This window comes from Camarhynchus parvulus, chromosome 3 (assembly GCF_901933205.1).
Source record: "Camarhynchus parvulus chromosome 3, STF_HiC, whole genome shotgun sequence".
NCBI classification, from domain to species: Eukaryota; Metazoa; Chordata; class Aves; order Passeriformes; family Thraupidae; genus Camarhynchus; species Camarhynchus parvulus.
The window spans coordinates 111,576,429-111,599,475 of NC_044573.1; the positions used below are offsets into that span (position 1 = coordinate 111,576,429).

Here is a 23,047-nt window from a genome sequence, read left to right on the forward strand (position 1 = left end):
CGGGGATTTTGGGGTTCCAAGCGGGGATTTTGGGGTTCAGGGCGGGGATTTTGGGGTTCGGGGCGGGGATTTTGGGGTTCGGGATGGGGATTTTGGGGTTCCAAGCGGGGATTTTGGGGTTCAGGATGGGGATTTTGGGGTTCCAAGCGGGGATTTTGGGGTTCGGGGGGATTTTGGGGTTTGGGGATGACAAGCGGGGATGAGGGGAAAATCCTGGAATTCCAAACCTTTGGAATTGCGGGGGAAATGGGAGGAGATTGGTGAGAAAAGGAAAATTGGGAAAATCGGGAAAATTGGGGAAGAACATGAGAATTCGGGCTGGAATTATCCTCAGAATTCCCGGGGTTCTAGAAGCGGGGATGAGGGAAAAATCCTGGAATTCTGGGGTTTCCATGGGAATTCTGGGGTTTGGGGCGGGAATTTTGGGGTTTCCATGGGGATTCCTGAGGGAAATCTGGGTTTTCTGCAAGGAATTTCGGCTTTTCCTGCAGGAAGTCTCATTTCTTTCCTGAAGGGATTTTGGGTTTTCCTGAAGGCATTTTGGCTTTTCCTACTGGAATCTTGAGTTTTCCCCGGGAATTTCGGCTTTTCCATGGGAATTCTGGGATTTTTGGGCAGCGATTTTGGGGTTTCCATGGCGATTCCTGAGGGAAATCTCGAGTTTTCCCGGCAGGAATTTCAGTTTTTCTCCCTGCAGGAATTCCACCTTTTCCTGTTTCAATTCCAATTTTTCCCTTGGATAATTCTGGGGTTTCTCACGGGAATTTTGGAATTTCCCCTGCAGGAATTTCGGCTTTTCCCACAGGAATTCCGCCTTTTCCCTGAGAAACTCCTGAGGGAAATTTGGGTTTTCCTGGCAGGAATTTCGGCTCTTCCCTGGGAATTTTGGCTTCTCCCACAGGGATTTTGTTTTTTCCCGCAGGAATTCCACATTTTCCCCACAGGAATTCTGATTTTTCTTTTTTTTTTTCCCCCACAGGAATTTGTCTTTTCCCAAAGGAGTTCCAGGTTTTCCCACAGGAATTCCACCTTTTTCTCCTTGGAATTCCGCCTTTTCCTGCAGGAATTCTGGCGGTTTGGGGCAGCGATTTTGGGGATTTCCATGGGAATTCCTGAGGGAATTCCGGGGTTTTTCTGCAAAGAAATCCCTCCTTTTCCTGCTGGAATTCTGGGCTTTTCCCCAAAGGAATTTCGGCTTTTCCCAGAAGAATTCCACCTTTTCCCACAGAAATTTTGGGCTTTTCCATTGGAAATTCCGCCTTTCACCTTTGGAAATTCCACATTTTCCCATTGGGAATTCCACCTTTTCCCCGGGTTTTTCCCACTGCAATTCCACCTTTTTCCCTTGGAAATCTTTTGGCTTTTCCCTTGGAAACTCCACACTTTTCCTTGGAAATTTTGGGCTTTTCCATTGGAAATTCCATCTTTTCCCACTGGAATTCCAACTTTTCCCTTGGGAATTTTTTGGCTTTCCCACAGAAATTCCGCCTTTTCCATTGGAAATTCCACCTTTTCCATCGGAAATTCCACCTTTTCCCTTCGGAAATTCCACATTTTCCCGCTGGAATTCCACCCTTTCCCCAGGTTCTTCCCACAGGAATTCCACTTTTCCCTTGGAAATTCCCCCTTTTCCCATGGAAATTCCACCTTTTCCCTTGCAAATTCCACATTTTCCATTAGAAATTCCGCCTTTTCCCATCGGAATTCCACCTTCTCCCGCATGAATTCCACCTTTTCCATTAGAAATTTTTTGGCTTTTCCCTTTCAAATGCCCCCTTTTCCCATGGAAATTCCCCCTTTTCCATGGAAATTCCCCCTTTTCCCATGGAAATTCCATCTTTTCCCACTGGAATTCCACCTTCTCCTGTGGAAATTCCACCTTTTCCCTTGCAAATTCCACATTTTCCCTTTCAAATTCCCCCTTTTCCCATGGAAATTCCACCTTTTCCCTTGCAAATTCCACATTTTCCCATGGAAATTCCCCCTTTTCCCATGGAAATTCCCCCTTTTCCCGTGGAAATTCCCCCTTTTCCCATGGAAATTCCATCTTTTCCCACTGGAATTCCATCTTTTCCCGGGTTTTTCCCCCAGGAGTTCCACATTTTTGCCGTGGAAATTCCACATTTTCCCTTCGGAAATTCCACATTTTCCCACTGGAATTCCACATTTTTCCTTGGAAATTTTTTTGCCTTTTCCCACTGGAATTCCACCTTTTTCCCTTGGAAATTTTTTGGCTTTTCCCTTGGAAATTCCACACTTTCCATTGGAAATTCCCCCTTTTCCCACTGGAATCCCTGGTTTTCCTTGGGGAATTTGACCTTTTCTATTGGAAATCCCACATTTTCCCACAGGAATTCCACACTTTCCATTGGAAATGTCACCGTTTCCATTGGAAATTCCACTTTTCCCTTGGAAATTCCCCCTTTTCCCATGGAAATTCCACCTTTTCCCTTGCAAATTCCACATTTTCCATTAGAAATTCTGCCTTTTCCCATCGGAATTCCACCTTCTCCCGCATGAATTCCACCTTTTCCATTAGAAATTTTTTGGCTTTTCCATCGGAAATTCCCCCTTTTCCCATAGAAATTCCGCCTTTTCCCATGGAAATTCTGCCTTTTCCCTCGGAAATTCCACGATGTCCCCCAGGAATTCCACCTTTTCCCTTGCAAATTCCACATTTCCCCTTGCAAATTCCCCCTTTTCCCATGGAAATTCCCCTTTTCCATGGAAATTCCCCCTTTTCCATGGAAATTCCATCTTTTCCCATGGAAATTCCCCCTTTTCCCCCGGGGTAATTCCCCTTTTCCCCCCGGGCAATTCCCATTTCCGCACCTGGAGGCGCCGGGTTTGAGCCCCAGCAGGTCCCAGCTGTCCTTGCTGCCGCGGATGCGCCGGATGGCGTCGGCCTGCTCGTAGGTGAACCCCGGGCGCCACCGGCCGCTTCCCGCCCGCTGGCTCCCACGCCATGGCCGAGTAGAAATTCTGCCATTCCCAAACGGCATTTTTTGGCATTTTTGGGGATTTTTAGCGATTTTGGGGGTTTTTCCCATTATTTTTGGGGGTTTTGGGGGATTTTTGGGGGATTTTTTGGTGGTTTTTTGGGAGAATTTTTTAGGATTTTGGAGGTTCCCGCCGCTCTCGCACAGCTCCACGATGGCCGAGTAGAAATTCTGCCATTCCCACATTTTCGGGGATTTTTAGCGATTTATTGTGATTTTTTGGGAATTTTTGGGGGATTTTTTGGGGTTTTTTTTGGGATTTTTCGGCATTTTTGGGGATTTATTTGGGATTTTGGGGCTTCCCGCCGCTCTCGCACAGCTCCACGATGGCCGAGGAGAAATTCTGCCATTCCCAACGGAATTTTGGGGGATTTTTAGCGATTTATTGTGATTTTTTGGGAATTTTGGGGGGGTTTTTTTGGGGATTTTTTGGGGGGATTTTGGGGCTTCCCGCCGCTCTCGCACAGCTCCACGATGGCCGAGGAGAAATTCTGGGAATGCCCAGGGCTTTATTGGAGTTTTTGAATTTTTTTTGGTTTTTGGCGATTTTTTGGCGCTTTTTGGGGAATTTGGGGTTTTTGGGATTTTGGGGATTTTTTGGGATTTTTTGGGGCATTTTTTGGCGATTTTGAAATCTTTTTGTTTGTTTTTTGGGGATTTTTAGGGGGATTTTTTAGGATTTTGGGGGTTTTTTCCATTATTTTTGGGGATTTTTGGGGGATTTTTGGGAGATTTTGAGAGCATTTTGGGGGGGAATTTTATGTGAATATTTTGGGGTTTTTTGTGATTTTTGGGTGGGTTTTTTTGTGATGTTTTGGCGTTCTCTGCCGCCCGGCGGCCGCTTCCCGCCGCTCTCGCACAGCTCCACGATGGCCGAGTAGAAATTCTGCCATTCCCACATTTTCGGGGATTTTTAGCGATTTATTGTGATTTTTTGAGAATTTTGGGGGGATTTTTTGGGTTTTTTTGGGGATTTTTCGGCATTTTTTGGGGATTTATTTGGGATGTTGGGGCTTCCCGCCGCTCTCGCACAGCTCCACGATGGCCGAGTAGAAATTCTGCCATTCCTACATTTTGGGGGATTTTTAGGGGGATTTTTTAGCGATTTTTGGGGGGATTTTGGGGGATTTTTTGGGGATTTTTTGTGATTTTTTACGGGAATTTTTGGGGGGATATTTCGACTTTTGGGGGATTTTTTTGGTGATTTTTTTTGGATTTTTTAAATGTTTTTTGGGGGATTTTTAGAGATTTTTTTGGAGGTTTTTTTAGGATTTTTTAGGATTTTGGGGGGGTTTTGGCCATTTTTGGGGGTTTTTTTGGGGGATTTTGGGGATTTTTTGGGGGATTTTGGGGCTTCCCGCCGCTCTCGCACAGCTCCACGATGGCCGAGTAGAAATTCTGCCATTCCCGGGCATTTTCGGGAATTTTTAGGGGGATTTTTTAGCGATTTTTGGGGTTTTTTCCCATTATTTTGGGGGGTTTTGGGGGAATTTTTTGGGGATTTTTGGGGAATTTTTTGGGGATTTTTGGGGGGATTTTGGGGCTTCCCGCCGCTCTCGCACAGCTCCACGATGGCCGAGTAGAAATTCTGCAATTCCCACATTTTGGGGAGTTTGGGGGATTTTTTAGCGATTTATTGTGATTTTTTGGGAATTTTTGGGGGATTTTTTGGGGTTTTTTTTTGGGATTTTTCGGCATTTTTGGGGGATTTATTTGGGATTTTGGGGCTTCCCGCCGCTCTCGCACAGCTCCACGATGGCCGAGTAGAAATTCTGCCATTCCCAGGGCTTTATTGGAGTTTTTGAATTTTTTTTGGTTTTTGGCGATTTTTTGGTGCTTTTTGGGGAATTTGGGGGTTTTTTGGGATTTTTGGGATTTTTTGGGATTTTTTGGGGCATTTTTTGGTGATTTTTGAAATCTTTTGTTTGTTTTTTGGGGATTTTTAGGGGGATTTTTTAGGATTTTGGGGGGTTTTTTCCATTATGTTTGGGGATTTTTGGGGGATTATTGGGAGATTTTGAGAGCATTTTGGGGGGGAATTTTATGTGATTATTTTGGGGTTTTTTGTGATTTTTGGGTGGGTTTTTTTGTGATGTTTTGGCGTTTTCTGCCGCCCGGCGGCCGCTTCCCGCCGCTCTCGCACAGCTCCACGATGGCCGAGTAGAAATTCTGCCATTCCCACATTTTCGGGGATTTTTAGCGATTTATTGTGATTTTTTGAGAATTTTGGGGGAATTTTTTGGGGATTTTTGGGGAATTTTTTGGGGATTTTTGGGGAATTTTTGGGGATTTTTGGGGGATTTTTTGGGGATTTTTGGGGGGATTTTGGGGGTTCCCGCCGCTCTCGCACAGCTCCACGATGGCCGAGTAGAAATTCTGCCATTCCCAATGGCATTTATTGGCATTTTTGGGGATTTTTTAGCGATTTATTGTGATTTTTTGGGAATTTTTGGGGGATTTTTTGGGGTTTTTTGGGATTTTTCGGCATTTTTTGGGGATTTATTTGGGATTTTGGGGGTTCCTGCCGCTCTCGCACAGCTCTACGATGGCCGAGTAGAAATTCTGCCATTCCTACATTTTGGGGGATTTTTAGGGGGATTTTTTAGCGATTTTTGGGGGGATTTTGGGGGGATTTTGGGGGATTTTTGGGGATTTTTTTGTGATTTTTTTACGGGAATTTTTGGGGGGATATTTCGACTTTTGGGGGATTTTTTTGGTGATTTTTTTTGGATTTTTTTAATGTTTTTTGGGGGATTTTTAGAGATTTTTGGAGGTTTTTTTAGGATTTTTTAGGATTTTGGGGGGGTTTTGGCCATTTTTTGGGGGTTTTTTTGGGGATTTTGGGGATTTATTTGGGATTTTGGGACTTCCCGCCGCTCTCGCACAGCTCCACGATGGCCGAGGAGAAATTCTGCCATTCCCACATTTTGGGGGATTTTTAGGGGGGATTTTTTAGCGATTTTTGGGGGGATTTTTGGGGGATTTTTGGGGATTTTTTGGGGATTTTTTGTGATTTTTTGCGGGAATTTTTGGGGGGATATTTGGACTTTTGGGGGATTTTTTTGGTGATTTTTTTTTTGGTATTTTTTTAATGTTTTTGGGGGGATTTTTAGAGATTTTTTGGAGGTTTTTTTAGGATTTTTGGGGGATTTGTGGGGGTTTTTGACCATTTTTTTGGGGTTTTTTTGGGATTTTTCGGCATTTTTGGGGATTTATTTGGGATTTTGGCGGTTCCCGCCGCTCTCGCTCAGCTCCACGATGGCCGAGGAGAAATTCTGCCATTCCCACATTTTGGGGGATTTTGGGGGATTTTTTAGCGATTTTTGAGGGGATTTTTAGGGGATTTTGGGGGAATTTTTTGGCGATTTTTGGGGAATTTTTTGGGATTTTGGGAGAATTTTTTGGGGGATTTTGGGACTTCCCGCCGCTCTCGCACAGCTCCACGATGGCCGAGTAGAAATTCTGCCATTCCCAACGGCATTTATTGGCATTTTTTGGGATTTTTTAGCGATTTTTGGGGTTTTTTCCCATTATTTTTGGGGGTTTTGGGGGGATTTTTGGGGGATTTTTTGGTGGTTTTTTGGGAGAATTTTTTGGGATTTTGGGGCTTCCCGCCGCTCTCGCATAGCTCCACAATGGCCGAGGAGAAATTCTGCCATTCCCAACGGCATTTATTGGCATTTTTGGGATTTATTGGGGGATATTTTGTGATTTTTTGGGAAATTTTTGGGGATTTTTTGGGGATTTTTTGAATTTTTTGGGGGATTTTTGGAGGTTTTTTTGGAGGTTTTTTTGGCAATTTTTGGGGGGTTTTTTTAGAATTTTTTGGTGATTTTTTGGCCATTTTTGGGATTTTTCGGCATTTTTTGGGGATTTATTTGGGATTTTGGCTTCCCACCGCTCTCGCACAGCTCCACGATGGCCGAGTAGAAATTCTGCCATTCCCACATTTTGGGGGATTTTTAGGGGGATATTTTAGCGATTTTTGGGGGGATTTTGGGGGATTTTTGGGGATTTTTGGGGGATTTTTTGTGATTTTTTGCGGGAATTTTTGGGGGGATATTTCCACTTTTGGGGGATTTTTTTGGTGATTTTTTTGGATTTTTTAAATGTTTTTTGGGGGATTTTTAGAGATTTTTTGGAGGTTTTTTTAGGATTTTTTAGGATTTTGGGGGGGTTTTGGCCATTTTTGGGGGTTTTTTTGGGGATTTTGGGGATTTATTTGGGATTTTGGGGCTTCCCGCCGCTCTCGCACAGCTCCACGATGGCCGAGTAGAAATTCTGCCATTCCCAACGGAATTTTTTGGCATTTTTGGGGATTTTTTAGCGATTTTTGGGGTTTTTTCCCATTATTTTTGGGGGTTTTGGGGGATTTTGGGGGGATTTTTTGGTGGTTTTTTGGGAGAATTTTTTGGGATTTTGGGACTTCCCGCCGCTCTCGCACAGCTCCACGATGGCCGAGTAGAAATTCTGCAATTCCTACATTTTGGGGGATTTTTAGGGGGATTTTTTAGCGATTTTTGGGGGGATTTTGGGGCATTTTTTGGGGGTTTTTTGGGGATTTTTTGGGATTTTTTACGGGAATTTTTGGGGGGATATTTCGACTTTTGGGGGATTTTTTTGGTGCTTTTTTTGGATTTTTTTAATGTTTTTTGGGGGATTTTTAGAGATTTTTTGGAGGTTTTTTTAGGATTTTTTAGGATTTTGGAGGGGTTTTTGGCCAGTTTTGGGGGATTTTTTGGTGGTTTTTTGGGAGAATTTTATGGGATTTTGGGGCTTCCCGCCGCTCTCGCACAGCTCCACGATGGCCGAGTAGAAATTCTGCAATTCCCAACGGCATTTATTGGCATTTTGGGGGGGATTTTTTAGCGATTTATTGTGATTTTTTGGGAATTTTTGGGGGATTTTTTGGGGATTTCTTTTGGGATTTTTCGGCATTTTTTGGGAGAATTTTTTGGGATTTTGGGGCTTCCCGCCGCTCTCGCTCAGCTCCACGATGGCCGAGTACAAATTCTGCCATTCCCAACGGAATTTATTGGGATTTTTGGGATTTATTGGGGGATTTTTTTGTGATTTTTTGGGAAATTTTTGGGGATTTTTTGGGGATTTTTTGAATTTTTTTGGGGATTTTTGGACGTTTTTTTGGAGGTTTTTTTGGCAATTTTTGGGGGGTTTTTTCAGAATTTTTTGGTGATTTTTTGGCCATTTTTCAGATTTTTCGGCATTTTTTGGGGATTTATTTGGGATTTGGGGCTTCCCACCGCTCTCGCTCAGCTCCACGATGGCCGAGTAGAAATTCTGCAATTCCCACATTTTCGGGGATTTTTAGGGGGATTTTTTAGCGATTTTTGGGGGGATTTTTTGGGATTTTTGGGGATTTTTTGGGGATTTTTTGTGATTTTTTGCGGGAATTTTTGGGGGATATTTCCACTTTTGGGGGATTTTTTTGGAGATTTTTTTTGGATTTTTTAAATGTTTTTTGGGGGATTTTTAGAGATTTTTTTGAGGTTTTTTTAGGATTTTTTAGGATTTTGGGGGGGTTTTTGGCCATTTTTGGGGGTTTTTTTGGGATTTTTCGGCATTTTTTGGGGGATTTATTTGGGATTTTGGAGGTTCCCGCCGCTCTCGCTCAGCTCCACGATGGCCGAGTAGAAATTCTGCCATTCCCGGGCATTTTGGGGGATTTTTAGGGGGAATTTTGAGCGATTTTTGGGGGTTTTTCCCATTATTTTGGGGGGTTTTGGGGGATTTTTGGGGGATTTTTTGGTGGTTTTTTGGGAGAATTTATTTGGGATGTTGGGGCTTCCCGCCGCTCTCGCACAGCTCCACGATGGCCGAGTAGAAATTCTGCCATTCCCACATTTTGGGGGATTTTGGGGGACTTTTTAGCGATTTTTGGGGGGATTTTTAGGGGATTATTTGGGAATTTTTTGGGGTTTTTTGTGATTTTTTCCAGGGATTTTTTGGGGGATATTTCGACTTTTGGGGGATTTTTTTGGTGATTTTATTTAATCTTTTTTATGTTTTTGGGGGGATTTTTAGAGATTTTTTTGAGGTTTTTTTAGGATTTTGGGGGGATTTTGGGGGGTTTTTGGCCATTTTTGGGGGGTTTTTTGGGATTTTTCGGCATTTTTTGGGGATTTATTTGGGATTTTGGGGCTTCCCTCACGCTCTCGCACAGCTCCACGATGGCCGAGTAGAAATTCTGCAATTCCTACATTTTGGGGGATTTTTAGGGGGATTTTTTAGCGATTTTTGGGGGGATTTTTTGGGGATTTTTTGGGGAATTTTTGGGGGTTTTTTGTGATTTTTTACGGGAATTTTTGGGGGGTATTTCGACTTTTGGGGGATTTTTTTGTGATTTTTTTTGGATTTTTTAAATGTTTTGGGGGGGATTTTTAGAGATTTTTTGAGGTTTTTTTAGGATTTTTGGGGGATTTTGGGGGGTTTTTGGCCATTTTTTGGGTTTTTTTGGGATTTTTCGGCATTTTTTGGGGATTTATTTGGGATTTTGGGGCTTCCCGCTGCTCTCGCACAGCTCCACGATGGCCGAGTAGAAATTCTGCCATTCCCACATTTTCGGGGATTTTTAGCGATTTATTGTGATTTTTTGGGAATTTTTGGGTGATTTTTTGGGGTTTTTTTGGGATTTTTCGGCATTTGTTGGCGATTTTTTGGGATTTTGGGGCTTCCCGCCGCTCTCGCACAGCTCCACGATGGCCGAGGAGAAATTCTGCCATTCCCACATTTTCGGGGATTTTGGGGGATTTTTTAGCGATTTTTGGGGGGATTTTTAGGGGATTTTGGGGGAATTTTTTGGCGATTTTTGGGGAATTTTTTGGGATTTTGGGAGAATTTTTTGGGGGATTTTGGGGCTTCCCGCCGCTCTCGCACAGCTCCACGATGGCCGAGTAGAAATTCTGCAATTCCTACATTTTGGGGGATTTTTAGGGGGATTTTTTAGCGATTTTTGGGGGGATTTTGGGGCATTTTTTGGGGATTTTTTGGGGGTTTTTGGGATTTTTACGGGAATTTTTGGGGGGATATTTCGACTTTTGGGGGATTTTTTGGTGCTTTTTTTGGATTTTTTTAATGTTTTTTGGGGGATTTTTAGAGATTTTTTGGAGGTTTTTTTAGGATTTTTTAGGATTTTGGAGGGGTTTTTGGCCATTTTTGGGGGATTTTTTGGTGGTTTTTTGGGAGAATTTTATGGGATGTTGGGGCTTCCCGCCGCTCTCGCACAGCTCCACGATGGCCGAGTAGAAATTCTGCAATTCCCAACGGCATTTATTGGCATTTTGGGGGATTTTTTAGCGATTTATTGTGATTTTTTGGGAATTTTTGGGGGATTTTTTGGGGATTTCTTTTGGGATTTTTCGGCATTTTTTGGGAGAATTTTTTGGGATTTTGGAGGTTCCCGCCACTCTGGCACAGCTCCACGATGGCCGAGTACAAATTCTGCAATTCCCAACGGCATTTATTGGCATTTTTGGGATTTATTGGGGGATTTTTTTGTGATTTTTTGGGAAATTTTTGGGGATTTTTGGGGATTTTTTGAATTTTTTGGGGATTTTTGGACGTTTTTTTGGAGGTTTTTTGGCAATTTTTGGGGGGTTTTTTCAGAATTTTTTGGTGATTTTTTGGCCATTTTTCAGATTTTTCGGCATTTTTTGGGGATTTATTTGGGATTTGGGGCTTCCCGCCGCTCTCGCACAGCTCCACGATGGCCGAGTAGAAATTCTGCCATTCCCGGGCATTGTGGGGGATTTTTAGCGATTTATTGTGATTTTTTGGGAAATTTTGGGGGATTTTTTGGGATTTTTCGGCATTTTTTGGGGATTTATTTGGGATTTCGGGGGTGCCCGCCGCTCTTGCTCAGCTCCACGATGGCCGAGTAGAAATTCTGCCATTCCCAACGGCATTTATTGGCATTTTTGGGGATTTTTTAGCGATTTTTGGGGTTTTTTCCCATTATTTTTGGGGGTTTTGGGGGATTTTTGGGGGATTTTTTGGTGGTTTTTTGGGAGAATTTTTTGGGATTTTGGAGGTTCCCGCCGCTCTCGCACAGCTCCATGATGGCCGAGTAGAAATTCTGCCATTCCCGGGCATTTTCGGGGATTTTTTAGCGATTTATTGTGATTTTTTGGGAATTTTTGGGGGATTTTTTGGGGTTTTTTGGGGATTTTTCGGCATTTTTTGGGGATTTATTTGGGATTTTGGGGCTTCCCGCTGCTCTCGCACAGCTCCACGATGGCTGAGTAGAAATTCTGCAATTCCTACATTTTGGGGGATTTTTAGGGGGATTTTTTAGCGATTTTTGGGGGGATTTTGGGGCATTTTTTGGGGATTTTTTGGGGATTTTTTGGGATTTTTTACGGGAATTTTTGGGGGGATATTTCGACTTTTGGGGGATTTTTTTGGTGCTTTTTTTGGATTTTTTTAATGTTTTTTGGGGGATTTTTAGAGATTTTTTGGAGGTTTTTTTAGGATTTTTTAGGATTTTGGAGGGGTTTTTGGCCATTTTTGGGGGATTTTTTGGTGGTTTTTTGGGAGAATTTTTTGGGATTTTGGAGGTTCCCGCCACTCTCGCACAGCTCCACGATGGCCGAGTACAAATTCTGCAATTCCCAACGGCATTTATTGGCATTTCTGGGATTTATTGGGGGATTTTTTTGTGATTTTTTGGGAAATTTTTGGGGATTTTTTGGGGATTTTTTGAATTTTTTTGGGGATTTTTGGAGGTTTTTTGGAGGTTTTTTTGGCAATTTTTGGGGGGTTTTTTCAGAATTTTTTGGTGATTTTTTGGCCATTTTTCAGATTTTTCGGCATTTTTTGGGGATTTATTTGGGATTTTGGGGCTTCCCACCGCTCTCGCACAGCTCCACCATGGCCGAGTAGAAATTCTGCCATTCCCACATTTTGGGGGATTTTTAGGGGGATTTTTTAGCGATTTTTGGGGGGATTTTGGGGGATTTTTGGGGATTTTTTTGAGTTTTTAATGGAATTTTGGGGGATTTTTGTTGTTGTTTTTTGGGTTTTTTTGCGGGTTTTTTGGAGTTTTTGGGGATTTGTTTTGAGGGATTTTTGGGGGACTTTGGGGATTTTGTGGAGGTTTTTGGGGGGATTTTTTGGGGATTTTTTTTAGTATTTTGGGGGATTTTTTGGGATTTGTTTAGAATTTTTTTTAATTTTTGGGGGATTTTTTTGCAGTTTTTGGGGATTTTTTGAATTTTGGGGGGGATTTTTTGCAGGGATTTTTTGGAGATTTTTCTGGGATTTTGGGGCATTTTTTGGAATTTTTGGGGAATTTTTTTTTTGGATTTTGGGGCTTCCGGCCGCTCTCGTGCGGCTCCACGATGGCCGAGTAGAAATTCTGGGAATTCACGGGGATTTATTGGGATTTTTTGGGGGATTTTTAAAATTTTTTGGGGGCAATTTTGGGGGATTTTTGGGATTTATTCGGGAGTTTTTGGAGATTTTTTTTTTAGAATTTTTGGGGGCTTTTTTGGCAATTTCTGGGGGTTTTTGGGGGATTTTTTGGGGGATTTTTTGAAATTTTTTTGTTTGTTTTTTGGGGACTTATTGGGGAGATTTTTTAGGATTTGGGTAGTTTTGGGGGGTTTCGTGATCTTTTGGGGTTTTTTTGGGGATTTTTTTGGTGATTTTGGGGGATTTTTGGGGGGATTTTTGGGGTTCCCGCCGCTCTCGCACAGCTCCACGATGGCCGAGTAGAAATTCTGGGAATTCCCAACGGGAATCAGTTCCCACCAAAGGTTTGGGGTGGGATTTGGGGTTTTTTGGGGATTTTTGGGGGGATTTTTGGAGATTTCTTGGGGTTTTTTTTTTTAATTATTTTTGCGTTTTTGCGGGATTTTTTTGGGACTTTCTGGGGATGTTTTTTGGGGAATTTTGGGGTTTTTTGGAGATTTTTTCCAGAATTTTTTTTTTTGTTTTGGGGGTTTTTTGGGGGGGGATTTTTTGTTAATTTTTTGGAATTTCTGGGCGATTTTGGGGGGATTTTTTTGTGGATTTTTCCGAGGGTTTTTGGGATTTTTAGCAGAATTCCCAGGACAATTCCCACCTGGAACATCTCCTGGATCGCTCCCACCCGTCCCTTTATCCCACATTCCCACCCCAAATCCCATGGAATTCCACCCAGAACACCTCCCAGAATTCCCAAATTTCCCACCTGGAACATCCCAGTGGAATTCACAGAATTCCTCGAATTCCCACCCCGAACATCTCCCAGAATTCCCACCTGGAATTCACAGAATTCCTGGAATTCCCACCCGGAACAACTCCGAGAATTCCCACCTGGAATTCACAGAATTCCTGCAATTCCCATCCCGAACATCTCCCAGAATTCCCAAATTTCCCACCTGGAACATCCCACTGGAATTCACTGAATTCCTGGAATTCCCACCCGGAACATCTCCCAGAATTCCCACCTGGAATTCTCTCATTCCCACCTGGAACATCCCCCGGTATTCCCACCCGGAATTCCCACCCGGAATTCCCACCTGGAACATCTCCTGGAACTCCCACCCAGAATTCCCACCCGTAATTCCCACCAGGAATTTCCACCTGCAATTCCCACCTGGAATTGCCAGGACAATTCCCAGAATTCCCACCTGGAACATCTCCCAGAATTCCCAAGTTTCCCACAAGGAACATCTCCTGGAATTCCCAAATTCCATTCAGGAATATCTCCCTGAATTCCCACCTGGAATTCCCAGTTGGATTTTTGGGAATTCCCACCTGGAACATCTCCCAGAATTCCCACCCAGAACTTCCCCCCAGGGAATTCCCACCTGCAACATCCCACTGGAATTCCCACCCGGAATTCCCAGGACAATTCCCACCCGGATTTCCCACCCGGAACATCTCCCAGTAGAGGAGGAACCCAGAGCTCCCACCCGTCCCCTCATCCCACATTCCCACCCGGGATTCCCAGAATAATTCCCACCCAGAATTCCCACCTGGAACATCTCCCAGAATTCCCAAATTTCCCACCCGGAACATCTCCTGGAACTCCCACCCAGAATTCCCACCCGGGATTCCCAGAATAATTCCCACCCGGAATTCCCTCATTCCCACCTGGAACATCCCCCGGAATTCCCACCCGGAATGACTCCCAGAATTCCCAGGACAATTCCCACCTGGAACATCTCCTGGATGCCCTCCCCGCTCTGCGCCGAGGTCTCCCAGTAGAGGAAGCCGCGGCTCTCGGCCCAGAGCCGCCCCGCGCTCTCGTCCACCACGCGCAGCTTCCCCGCGTCCACCTGGGAACGAGAGCCGGAAAAACAACCGGAATAAACACCGGGAAAACTGGGAATGAACACCAGGAATAATAAAACAAACACCCGCAGCTTCCCCGCATCCACCTGGGAATGACAGCCGGAAAACTGGGAATGAACACCGGGAAAATTGGGAATGAACACCCGCAGCTTCCCCGTGGCGTCCACCTGGGAAAAACAGCCGGAAAAACAACCGGAATAAACACCAGGAAAACTGGGAATGAACACCCGCAGCTTCCCCGCGTCCACCTGGGAATGACAGCCGGAAAAACAACCGGAATAAACACCGGGAAAACTGGGAATGAACACCCGCAGCTTCCCCGCGTCCACCTGGCAATGACAGCCGGAAAACTGGGAATGAACACCGGGAAAATTGGGAATGAACAGCCGCAGCTTCCCCGCGTCCACCTGGGAACGACAGCCGGAAAACTGGGAATGAACGCCGGGAAAATTGGGAATGAACAGCCGCAGCTTCCCCACGTCCACCTGGGAAAAACAGACGGAAAAACAACCGGAATAAACACCGGGAAAACTGGGAATGAACACCAGGAATAATAAAACAAACACCCGCAGCTTCCCCGCATCCACCTGGGAATGACAGCCGGAAAACTGGGAATGAACACCGGGAAAATTGGGAATGAACACCCGCAGCTTCCCCGCGTCCACCTGGGAAAAACAGCCGGAAAAACAACCGGAATAAACACCAGGAAAACTGGGAATGAACAGCCGCAGCTTCCCCGCGTCCACCTGGCAATGACAGCCGGAAAACTGGGAATGAACACCGGGAAAATTGGGAATGAACAGCCGCAGCTTCCCCGCGTCCACCTGGGAAAAACAGCCGGAAAAATGGGAATGAACGCCGGGAAAATTGGGAATGAACAGCCGCAGCTTCCCCGCCTCCACCTGGGAAAAACAGACGGAAAAACAACCGGAATAAACACCGGGAAAACTGGGAATGAACACCCGCAGCTTCCCCGCCTCCACCTGGGAATGACAGCCGGAAAACTGGGAATAAACACCGGGAAAATTGGGAATGAACAGCCGCAGCTTCCCCGCGTCCACCTGGGAAACAGCGGAAAAAAACCAGCCGGAATAAACACCGGGAAAACTGGGAATGAACACCCGCAGCTTCCCCGCGTCCACCTGGGAACGACAGCCGGAAAACTGGGAATAAACACCGGGAAAATTGGGAATGAACAGCCGCAGCTTCCCCGCGTCCACCTGGGAATGACAGCCGGAAAAACAACCGGAATAAACACCGGGAAAATTGGGAATGAACACCGGGAAAATTGGGAATGAACAGCCGCAGCTTCCCCGCGTCCACCTGGGAATGACAGGAATGGGAAAAATGGGAATAAACAATGGGAAAACTGGAAATGAACACTGGGAAAACTGGGAATGAACACCGGGAAAAATGGGAATGAACACCGGGAAAAATGGGAATAAACACGCACAGCTTCCCCGTGTCCACCTGGGAATGACAGGAATGGGAAAACCAACCGGAATAAACACCGGGAAAATTCGGAATGAACACCGGGAAAACTGGGAATAAACACCGGGAATAATAAAACAAACACCCGCAGCTTCCCCGCGTCCACCTGGGAACGACAGCCGGAAAAACAACCGGAATAAACACCGGGAAAACTGGGAATGAACACCCGCAGCTTCCCCGCGTCCACCTGGGAATGACAGCCGGAAAACTGGGAATGAACACCGGGAAAACTGGGAATGAACACCCGCAGCTTCCCCGCGTCCACCTGGGAACGACAGCCGGAAAAACAACCGGAATAAACACCGGAAAACTGGGAATGAACACCAGGAATAATAAAAAAACAAACACCCGCAGCTTCCCCGCATCCACCTGGGAATGACAGCCGGAAAAACAACCGGAATAAACACCGGGAAAATTGGGAATGAACACCCGCAGCTTCCCCGCGTCCACCTGGGAACGACAGCCGGAAAAACAACCGGAATAAACACCGGGAATAATAAAACAAACACCCGCGGCTTCCCCGCGTCCACCTGGGAATGACAGCCGGAAAAAAAACCAGCCGGAATAAACACCGGGAAAACTGGGAATGAACACCCGCAGCTTCCCCGCGTCCACCTGGGAACGACAGCCGGAAAACTGGGAATAAACACCGGGAAAATTGGGAATGAACAGCCGCAGCTTCCCCGCGTCCCACCTGGGAACGACAGCCGGAAAAATGGGAATAAACACCGGGAAAAACGGGAATAAACACCGGGAAAATTGGGAATGAACACCCGCAGCTTCCCCGCGTCCACCTGGGAACGACAGCCGGAAAAACAACCGGAATAAACACCGGGAAAACTGGGAATGAACACCAGGAATAATAAAACAAACACCCGCAGCTTCCCCGCATCCACCTGGGAATGACAGCCGGAAAAACAACCGGAATAAACACCGGGAAAATTGGGAATAAACACGCGCAGCTTCCCTGTGTCCACCTGGGAATGACAGGAATGGGAAAATTGCAAATAAACACCGGAAAAATGGGAATGAACACCGGGAATAATGAAATAAACACCCGCAGCTTCCCCGCGTCCACCTGGGAACGGCAACCGGAAAAACAGGAAAAACAACCGGAATAAACACCGGGACAATTGGGAATGAACACCGGGAAAATTCGGAATGAACACCAGGAAAACTGGGAATAAACAACGGGAATAATAAAATAAACACCCGCAGCTTCCCCGCGTCCACCTGGGAATGACAGGAATGGGAAAATTGCGAATAAACACCATGGAAAATTGGGAATGAACACCGGGAATAATGAAACAAACACCTGCAGCTTCCCCGCATCCACCTAGGAACGACAACAACCGGAAAATTGGGAATGAACTCCGGGAAAACTGGGAATGAACACCGGAAAAATGGGAATAAACACCCGCAGCTTCTCTGCGTCCACCTGGGAATGACAGGAATGGGAAAACCAACCGGAAAACTGGGAATAAACACCGGGAAAATTGGGAATGAACACCGGAAATAATAAAATAAAAACATTGGGAAAATAAACAAACACCCGCAGCTTCCCCGCGTCCACCTGGGAATGACGGGAACAACGGGAAAAACGGGAATAAGCACCGGGAAAATGTGAAATAAACACCAGGAATCAGGAACGGCTCCAGAATTCCCGGAATTCGCACAATTCCAATCCCAGAGAATCTGGTCAGGACAAAATCCTGGGAATGGCTCTGGAATTCCCGAAATTTTAATCCTGGAGGATCCAGTGTGGGAAAAACCCCGGGAATGGCTCTGGAATCTCCAGAATTTCGATCCGCTGGATCTGGCTGGGAACAAGGCCCAGGAACGGCTCCGGAATTCCCGGAATTCCCACAATTCCCATCCCACAGGATCCGGTGAGGACAAAATCCCGGGAATGGCTCTGGAATTCCCAGAATCTCCGGAATTCCCGAAATTTTAATCCTGGAGGATCCAGTGTGGAAAAAACCCCCGGGAATGGTTCCAGAATCTCCAGAATTTCAATCCCGCTGGATCTGCTTGGGAACAAAGCCCGGGAACGGCTCCGGAATTCCCGGAATTCCCAAAATTCCCATCCCAGAGAATCTGGTCAGGACGAAACCCTGGAAATGGCTCAGAAATTCCCAGAATCTCCGGAATTCCCGAAATTTTAATCCTGGAGGATCCAGTGTGGAAAAAAACCCCGGGAATGGCCCCTGAATCTCCATAATTTTTGATTTTTTGGGTCTGTGTTTGGGAACAGAGCCCGAACGGCTCTGGAATTCCAAATTCTACACGATCCGCAGTGAGCCTGAAAAACCCTGGGAATGGCTCCGGAATTCCCAGAATCTCCGGAATTCCCAAAATTTTAATCCTGGAGGATCCAACGGACAAAACCCCAGGAATGGCTCTGGAATCTCCAGAACTTCACTCTGCTGGATCTGGCTGGGAACAAAGCCCGGGAATGGCTCTGGAATTCCCGGAATTCCCAAAATTCCCATCCCAGAGAATCTGGTCAGGACTAAATCCTGGGAATGGCTCCGGAATTCCCAGAATTCCTGGAATTCTCATCCTGGTGGGTCCAGTTGGGACCAAAGCCCCGGGAATGGCCCCTGAATTCCATAAATTCCCAAAATTCCAATCCTACAGGATCCAGCCTGGAAAAAACCCAGGGAATGGCTCCGGAATTCCCAGAATCTCCGGAATTCCCGAAATTTTAATCCTGGAGGATCCAGTGTGGAAATAACCCCGGGAATGGCTCCGGAATCTCCAGAACTGCGATCCCGCTGGATCTGGCTGGGAACAAAGCCCGGGAACGGCTCCGGAATTCCCGGAATTCCCACAGTTCCAATCCCACGGGATCCGGTGAGGACAAAATCCTGGGAATGGCTCTGGAATTCCCAGAATTTCAATCCCGCTGGATCTGGCTGGGAACAAAGCCCGGGAATGGCTCTGGAATTCCTGGAATTCCCACAGTTCCAATCCCACGGGATCCGGTGAGGAAAAAACCCTGGGAATGGCTCTGGAATTCCCAGAATTCCTGGAATTCCCATCCTGGTGGGTCCAGTTGGGACCAAAGCCCCGGGAATGGCCCCTGAATTCCATAAATTCCCAAAATTCCCATCCCACAGGATCCAGTGAGGAAAAAACCCTGGGAATGGCTCCGGAATTCCCAGAATCTCCGCAATTCCCAAAATTTCCATCCTGGAGGATCCAGTTGGGACCAAAGCCCCAGGAATGGCTCTGGAATCTCCAGAACTTCAATTCTGCTGGATCTGCTTGTGGAACAAAGCCCGGGAACGGCTCCAGAATTCCCGGAATTCCCACAATTCCCATCCCACGGGATCTGGTGAGGAAAAAACCCTGGGAATGGCTCTGGAACCTCTGGAACCTCTGGAATTTCCATCCCACAGGATCCAATCAGGACCAAAGCCCCGGGAACGGCTCTGGAATCTCCAGAACTTCGATCCCGCTGGATCTGGCTGGGAACAAAGCCCGGGAACGGCTCCGGAATTCCCGTAATTCTCACAATTCCCATCCCACAGGATCCGGTGAGGACAAAATCCTGGGAATGGCTCCGGAATTCCCAGAATCTCCGCAATTCCCAAAATTTCCATCCTGGAGGATCCAGCTGGGACCAAAGCCCCAGGAACGGCTCTGGAATCTCCAGACCTTCGACTCTGCTGGATCTGGCTGGGAACAAAGCCCGGGAATGGCTCCAGAATTCCCGGAATTCCCACAATTCCAATCCCACAGGATCCAGTGAGGAAAAAACCCCGGGAATGGCTCCGGAACTCCCAGGAATTCCCGGGATTCGCGCACCTTGTTGGCGCAGACGGCGAAGACGACGCTGTCGAGGCTGCCGTGCGGCCCCAGCTCGCGGCGCATCTCGGCCAGCCAGGAGTCGAGCGCCTCGAAGGATTCCTTGGAGCCCACGTCGTACACCAGCAGCACGCCCTGCGTGTCCTTGTAGAACTCGTTACGCACCTGCCGGGACACACAGGGAATGGGAAAAATGGAAATGTTCCCGGGAAAAAATTCCAGGGGAAAAAATTCCGGGAAAAGATTCGGGGTTAAAAAATTTGGGGAGAAATAAATACATTTCCCCCCCCACCGCGGGTCCTTGTAGAACTCGTTACAAACCTGCTGGGACACACGGGGAAAAATAAAAATGTTCCTGGGGAAAAATTTCAGGGGAAAAAAAATTGCAGGAAAAGACTCAGGGGTAAAAAATTTGGGGAGAAATAAATACATTTCCCCACCACCTGCGTGTCCTTGCAGAACTCATTATGCACCTGGGAGAAACGGGAAAAATTAAAAATATTTCTGGAAAAAATTCCAGGGGAAAAAAGTTCCAGGTAAAGATTCAGGGGTAAAAAGTTTGGGGAGAAATAAATATATTTCCCCTGCTGCGGGTCCTTGTAGAGCTCGTTATGCGCCTGGGGCAGATGGGGAAAAATAAAAATATTTCTGGAAAAAATTCCAGGGGAAAAAAAATTCCAGGAAAAGATTCGGGGATAAAAAATTTGGGGAGAAATTAAATATATTTCGCCCCACTGGCTGCGTGTCCTTGTAGAACTCGTTTCACATCTGGGAAAAACAGGGAAGGGAAAAAAATTTGGGGAAAAAAACGGGGAAAAAAAATGTGGGGAAGAGCCCAAGGGAAGAATTCCTGATTTTCCAGAGGGAATTTTGGGGATTTTTGGGAATTCTGACCTCGTAGAAGAAGGGGTGTCCGGCCATGTCGAAGATGTTCACCTTGATCTCCCGGTCCCGGATCTGCACCCTGGAAAAGGCGTTGGAATTCTGGGAATTCCGGGTGAAAAAACCCTCGGAATTCTGGGAATTCCGGGAAAAACCCCTCGGAATTCAGGAATTCCCCAAGGATGCGGAATTTCTGGACTTCCAGGGTGGGAATTGCTGGTGGGAATTGCTCCTGAATTCCAAGGGAAGGTCCTCTGGGAATACTCGAGGTTGGTCCTGCTCATCCCACTATTCCATTATCCCATCATCCCATTATCCCATAAATCCCATAAATCCCATAAATCCCATAAATCCCATAATCCCATAATCCCATCATCCCACTATCCCATTATCCCATAAATCCCAAAAATCCCATAAATCCCATAAATCCCATAAATCCCATAAATCCCATTATCCCATAATCCCATCAATCCCATAAATCCCATAATCCCATAAATCCCCATTATCCCATAAATCCCATCCCATCCCATTATCCCAATATCTCATAATCCCATGAATTCCATAAATCCCATTATCCTATTATCCTATAAATCCCATCAATCCCATCAATCCCATCAATCCCATCAATCCCGTCCCATTATCCCAAAATCCCATTATCCTGTATCATCCACCTCATCCCGTTATCCTGTTATCCCATTATCTCATCATTCCATCATCCCATAAATCCCATTTTCCCATAAATCCCATTATCCCATAAATCCCATTAATCCCATAAATCCCATTATCCCATAAATCCCATAAATCCCATTCCGTTATCCCATCCCCTGATCCCGTTATCCCACCCCATCCAATCCATCCCGTTATCTCATTATCCTATCAGCTCTTTGCCCCATTATCCCATAAATCCCATAAATCCCCTTATCCCGTTATCCCATCATCTCCTTACCCCGTTATCCCATAAATCCCATAAATCCCATAATCCCATAAATCCCACAATCCCATCCACCCCTGTTATCCCGTTATCCCACTGTCCCTCAAATCCCATCATCCCATCATCTCTTTACCCCATAAATCCCATCCCATCCAATCCACCCCATCCCGTTATCCCATCATCCCATCATCCCATTATCCCATTATCCCATCATCCCATTATCCCATAAATCCCATTAATCCCATAAATCCCATTATCCCATAAATCCCATAAATCCCATTCCGTTATCCCATCCCCTTATCCCGTTATCCCACCCCATCCAGTCCATCCCGTTATCTCATTATCCCATCAGCTCTTTGCCCCATTATCCCATAAATCCCATAAATCCCCTTATCCCGTTATCCCATCATCTCCTTACCCCGTTATCCCATAAATCCCATTATCCCATCATCCCATTATCCCATAAATCCCATTATCCCATAATCCCATTATCCCATCATCCCATAAATCCCATTATCCCATAAATCCCATTCCGTTATCCCATCCCCTGATCCCGTTATCCCACCCCATCCAATCCATCCCATTATCCCATCAGCTCATTGCCCCATTATCCCATAAATCACATCAATCCCATAAATCCCGTTATCCCATAAATCCCATTATCCCATAAATCCCATAAATCCCACCATCCCATCCACCCCATTATCCCGTTATCCCATCATCCCATTACCCCATTATCCCTTAAATCCCAAAAATCCCAAAATCCCATAAATCCCATAAATCCCATAAATCCCATAAATCCCATTATCCCATAAATCCCATTATCCCATAATCCCATCATCCCATTATCCCATAAAACCCATAAATCCCATAATCCCATAAATCCCCATTATCCCATAAATCCCATCCCATCCCATTATCCCAATATCTCATAATCCCATGAATTCCATAAATCCCATTATCCTATTATCCTATAAATCCCATAAATCCCATTATCCATAAATCCCATCATCCCATTATCCCATAAATCCCATTATCCCATTATCCCATAAATGCCATTATCCCATAAATCCCATTAATCCCATAAATCCCATTATCCCATCAATCCCATCAATCCCATTATCCCATTATCCCAAAATCCCATTATCCTATACCATCCACCCCATCCCATTATCTCATTATCTCATCATCCCATCCACCCCATTATCCCATAAATCCCATTATCCCATAAATCCCATAAATCCCATTATCCCATTATCCCAAAATCCCATTATCCTATACCATCCACCCCATCCCATTATCCTGTTATCCCATTATCTCATCATCCCATCATCCCATTATCCCATAAATCCCATTATCCCATCATCCCATCATCCCATAAATCCCATTATCCCATAAATCCCATTATCCCATAAATCCCATGAATCCCATTATCCCATAAATCCCAAAATCCCATTATCCTATACCATCCACCCCATCCCGTTATCCTGTTATCCCATTATCTCATCATCCCATTATCCCATAAATCCCATTATCCCATAAATCCCAAAATCCCATTATCCTATACCATCCACTCCATCCCGTTATCTTGTTATCCCATTATCTCATCATCCCATCATCCCATTATCCATAA

General features: G+C 45.5%; 1 protein-coding gene across 1 annotated transcript in view; it reads right to left on the reverse strand.

Moving 5' to 3' along the window:
* The window catches only part of DNAJC27 (DnaJ heat shock protein family (Hsp40) member C27), a 35,264-nt gene that overhangs the window by 10,560 nt on the left and 1,657 nt on the right, over positions 1–23,047 (reverse strand). The window contains exons 2-6 of the mRNA XM_030944795.1: positions 20,496–20,618; positions 19,602–19,766; positions 14,159–14,281; positions 5,119–5,168; positions 2,833–2,955 (exon numbers count right to left, since the gene is read on the reverse strand). Coding sequence (XP_030800655.1) covers positions 2,833–2,955; positions 5,119–5,168; positions 14,159–14,281; positions 19,602–19,766; positions 20,496–20,618 — 584 coding nt within the window. The remainder of the gene's footprint in view (positions 1–2,832; positions 2,956–5,118; positions 5,169–14,158; positions 14,282–19,601; positions 19,767–20,495; positions 20,619–23,047) is intronic.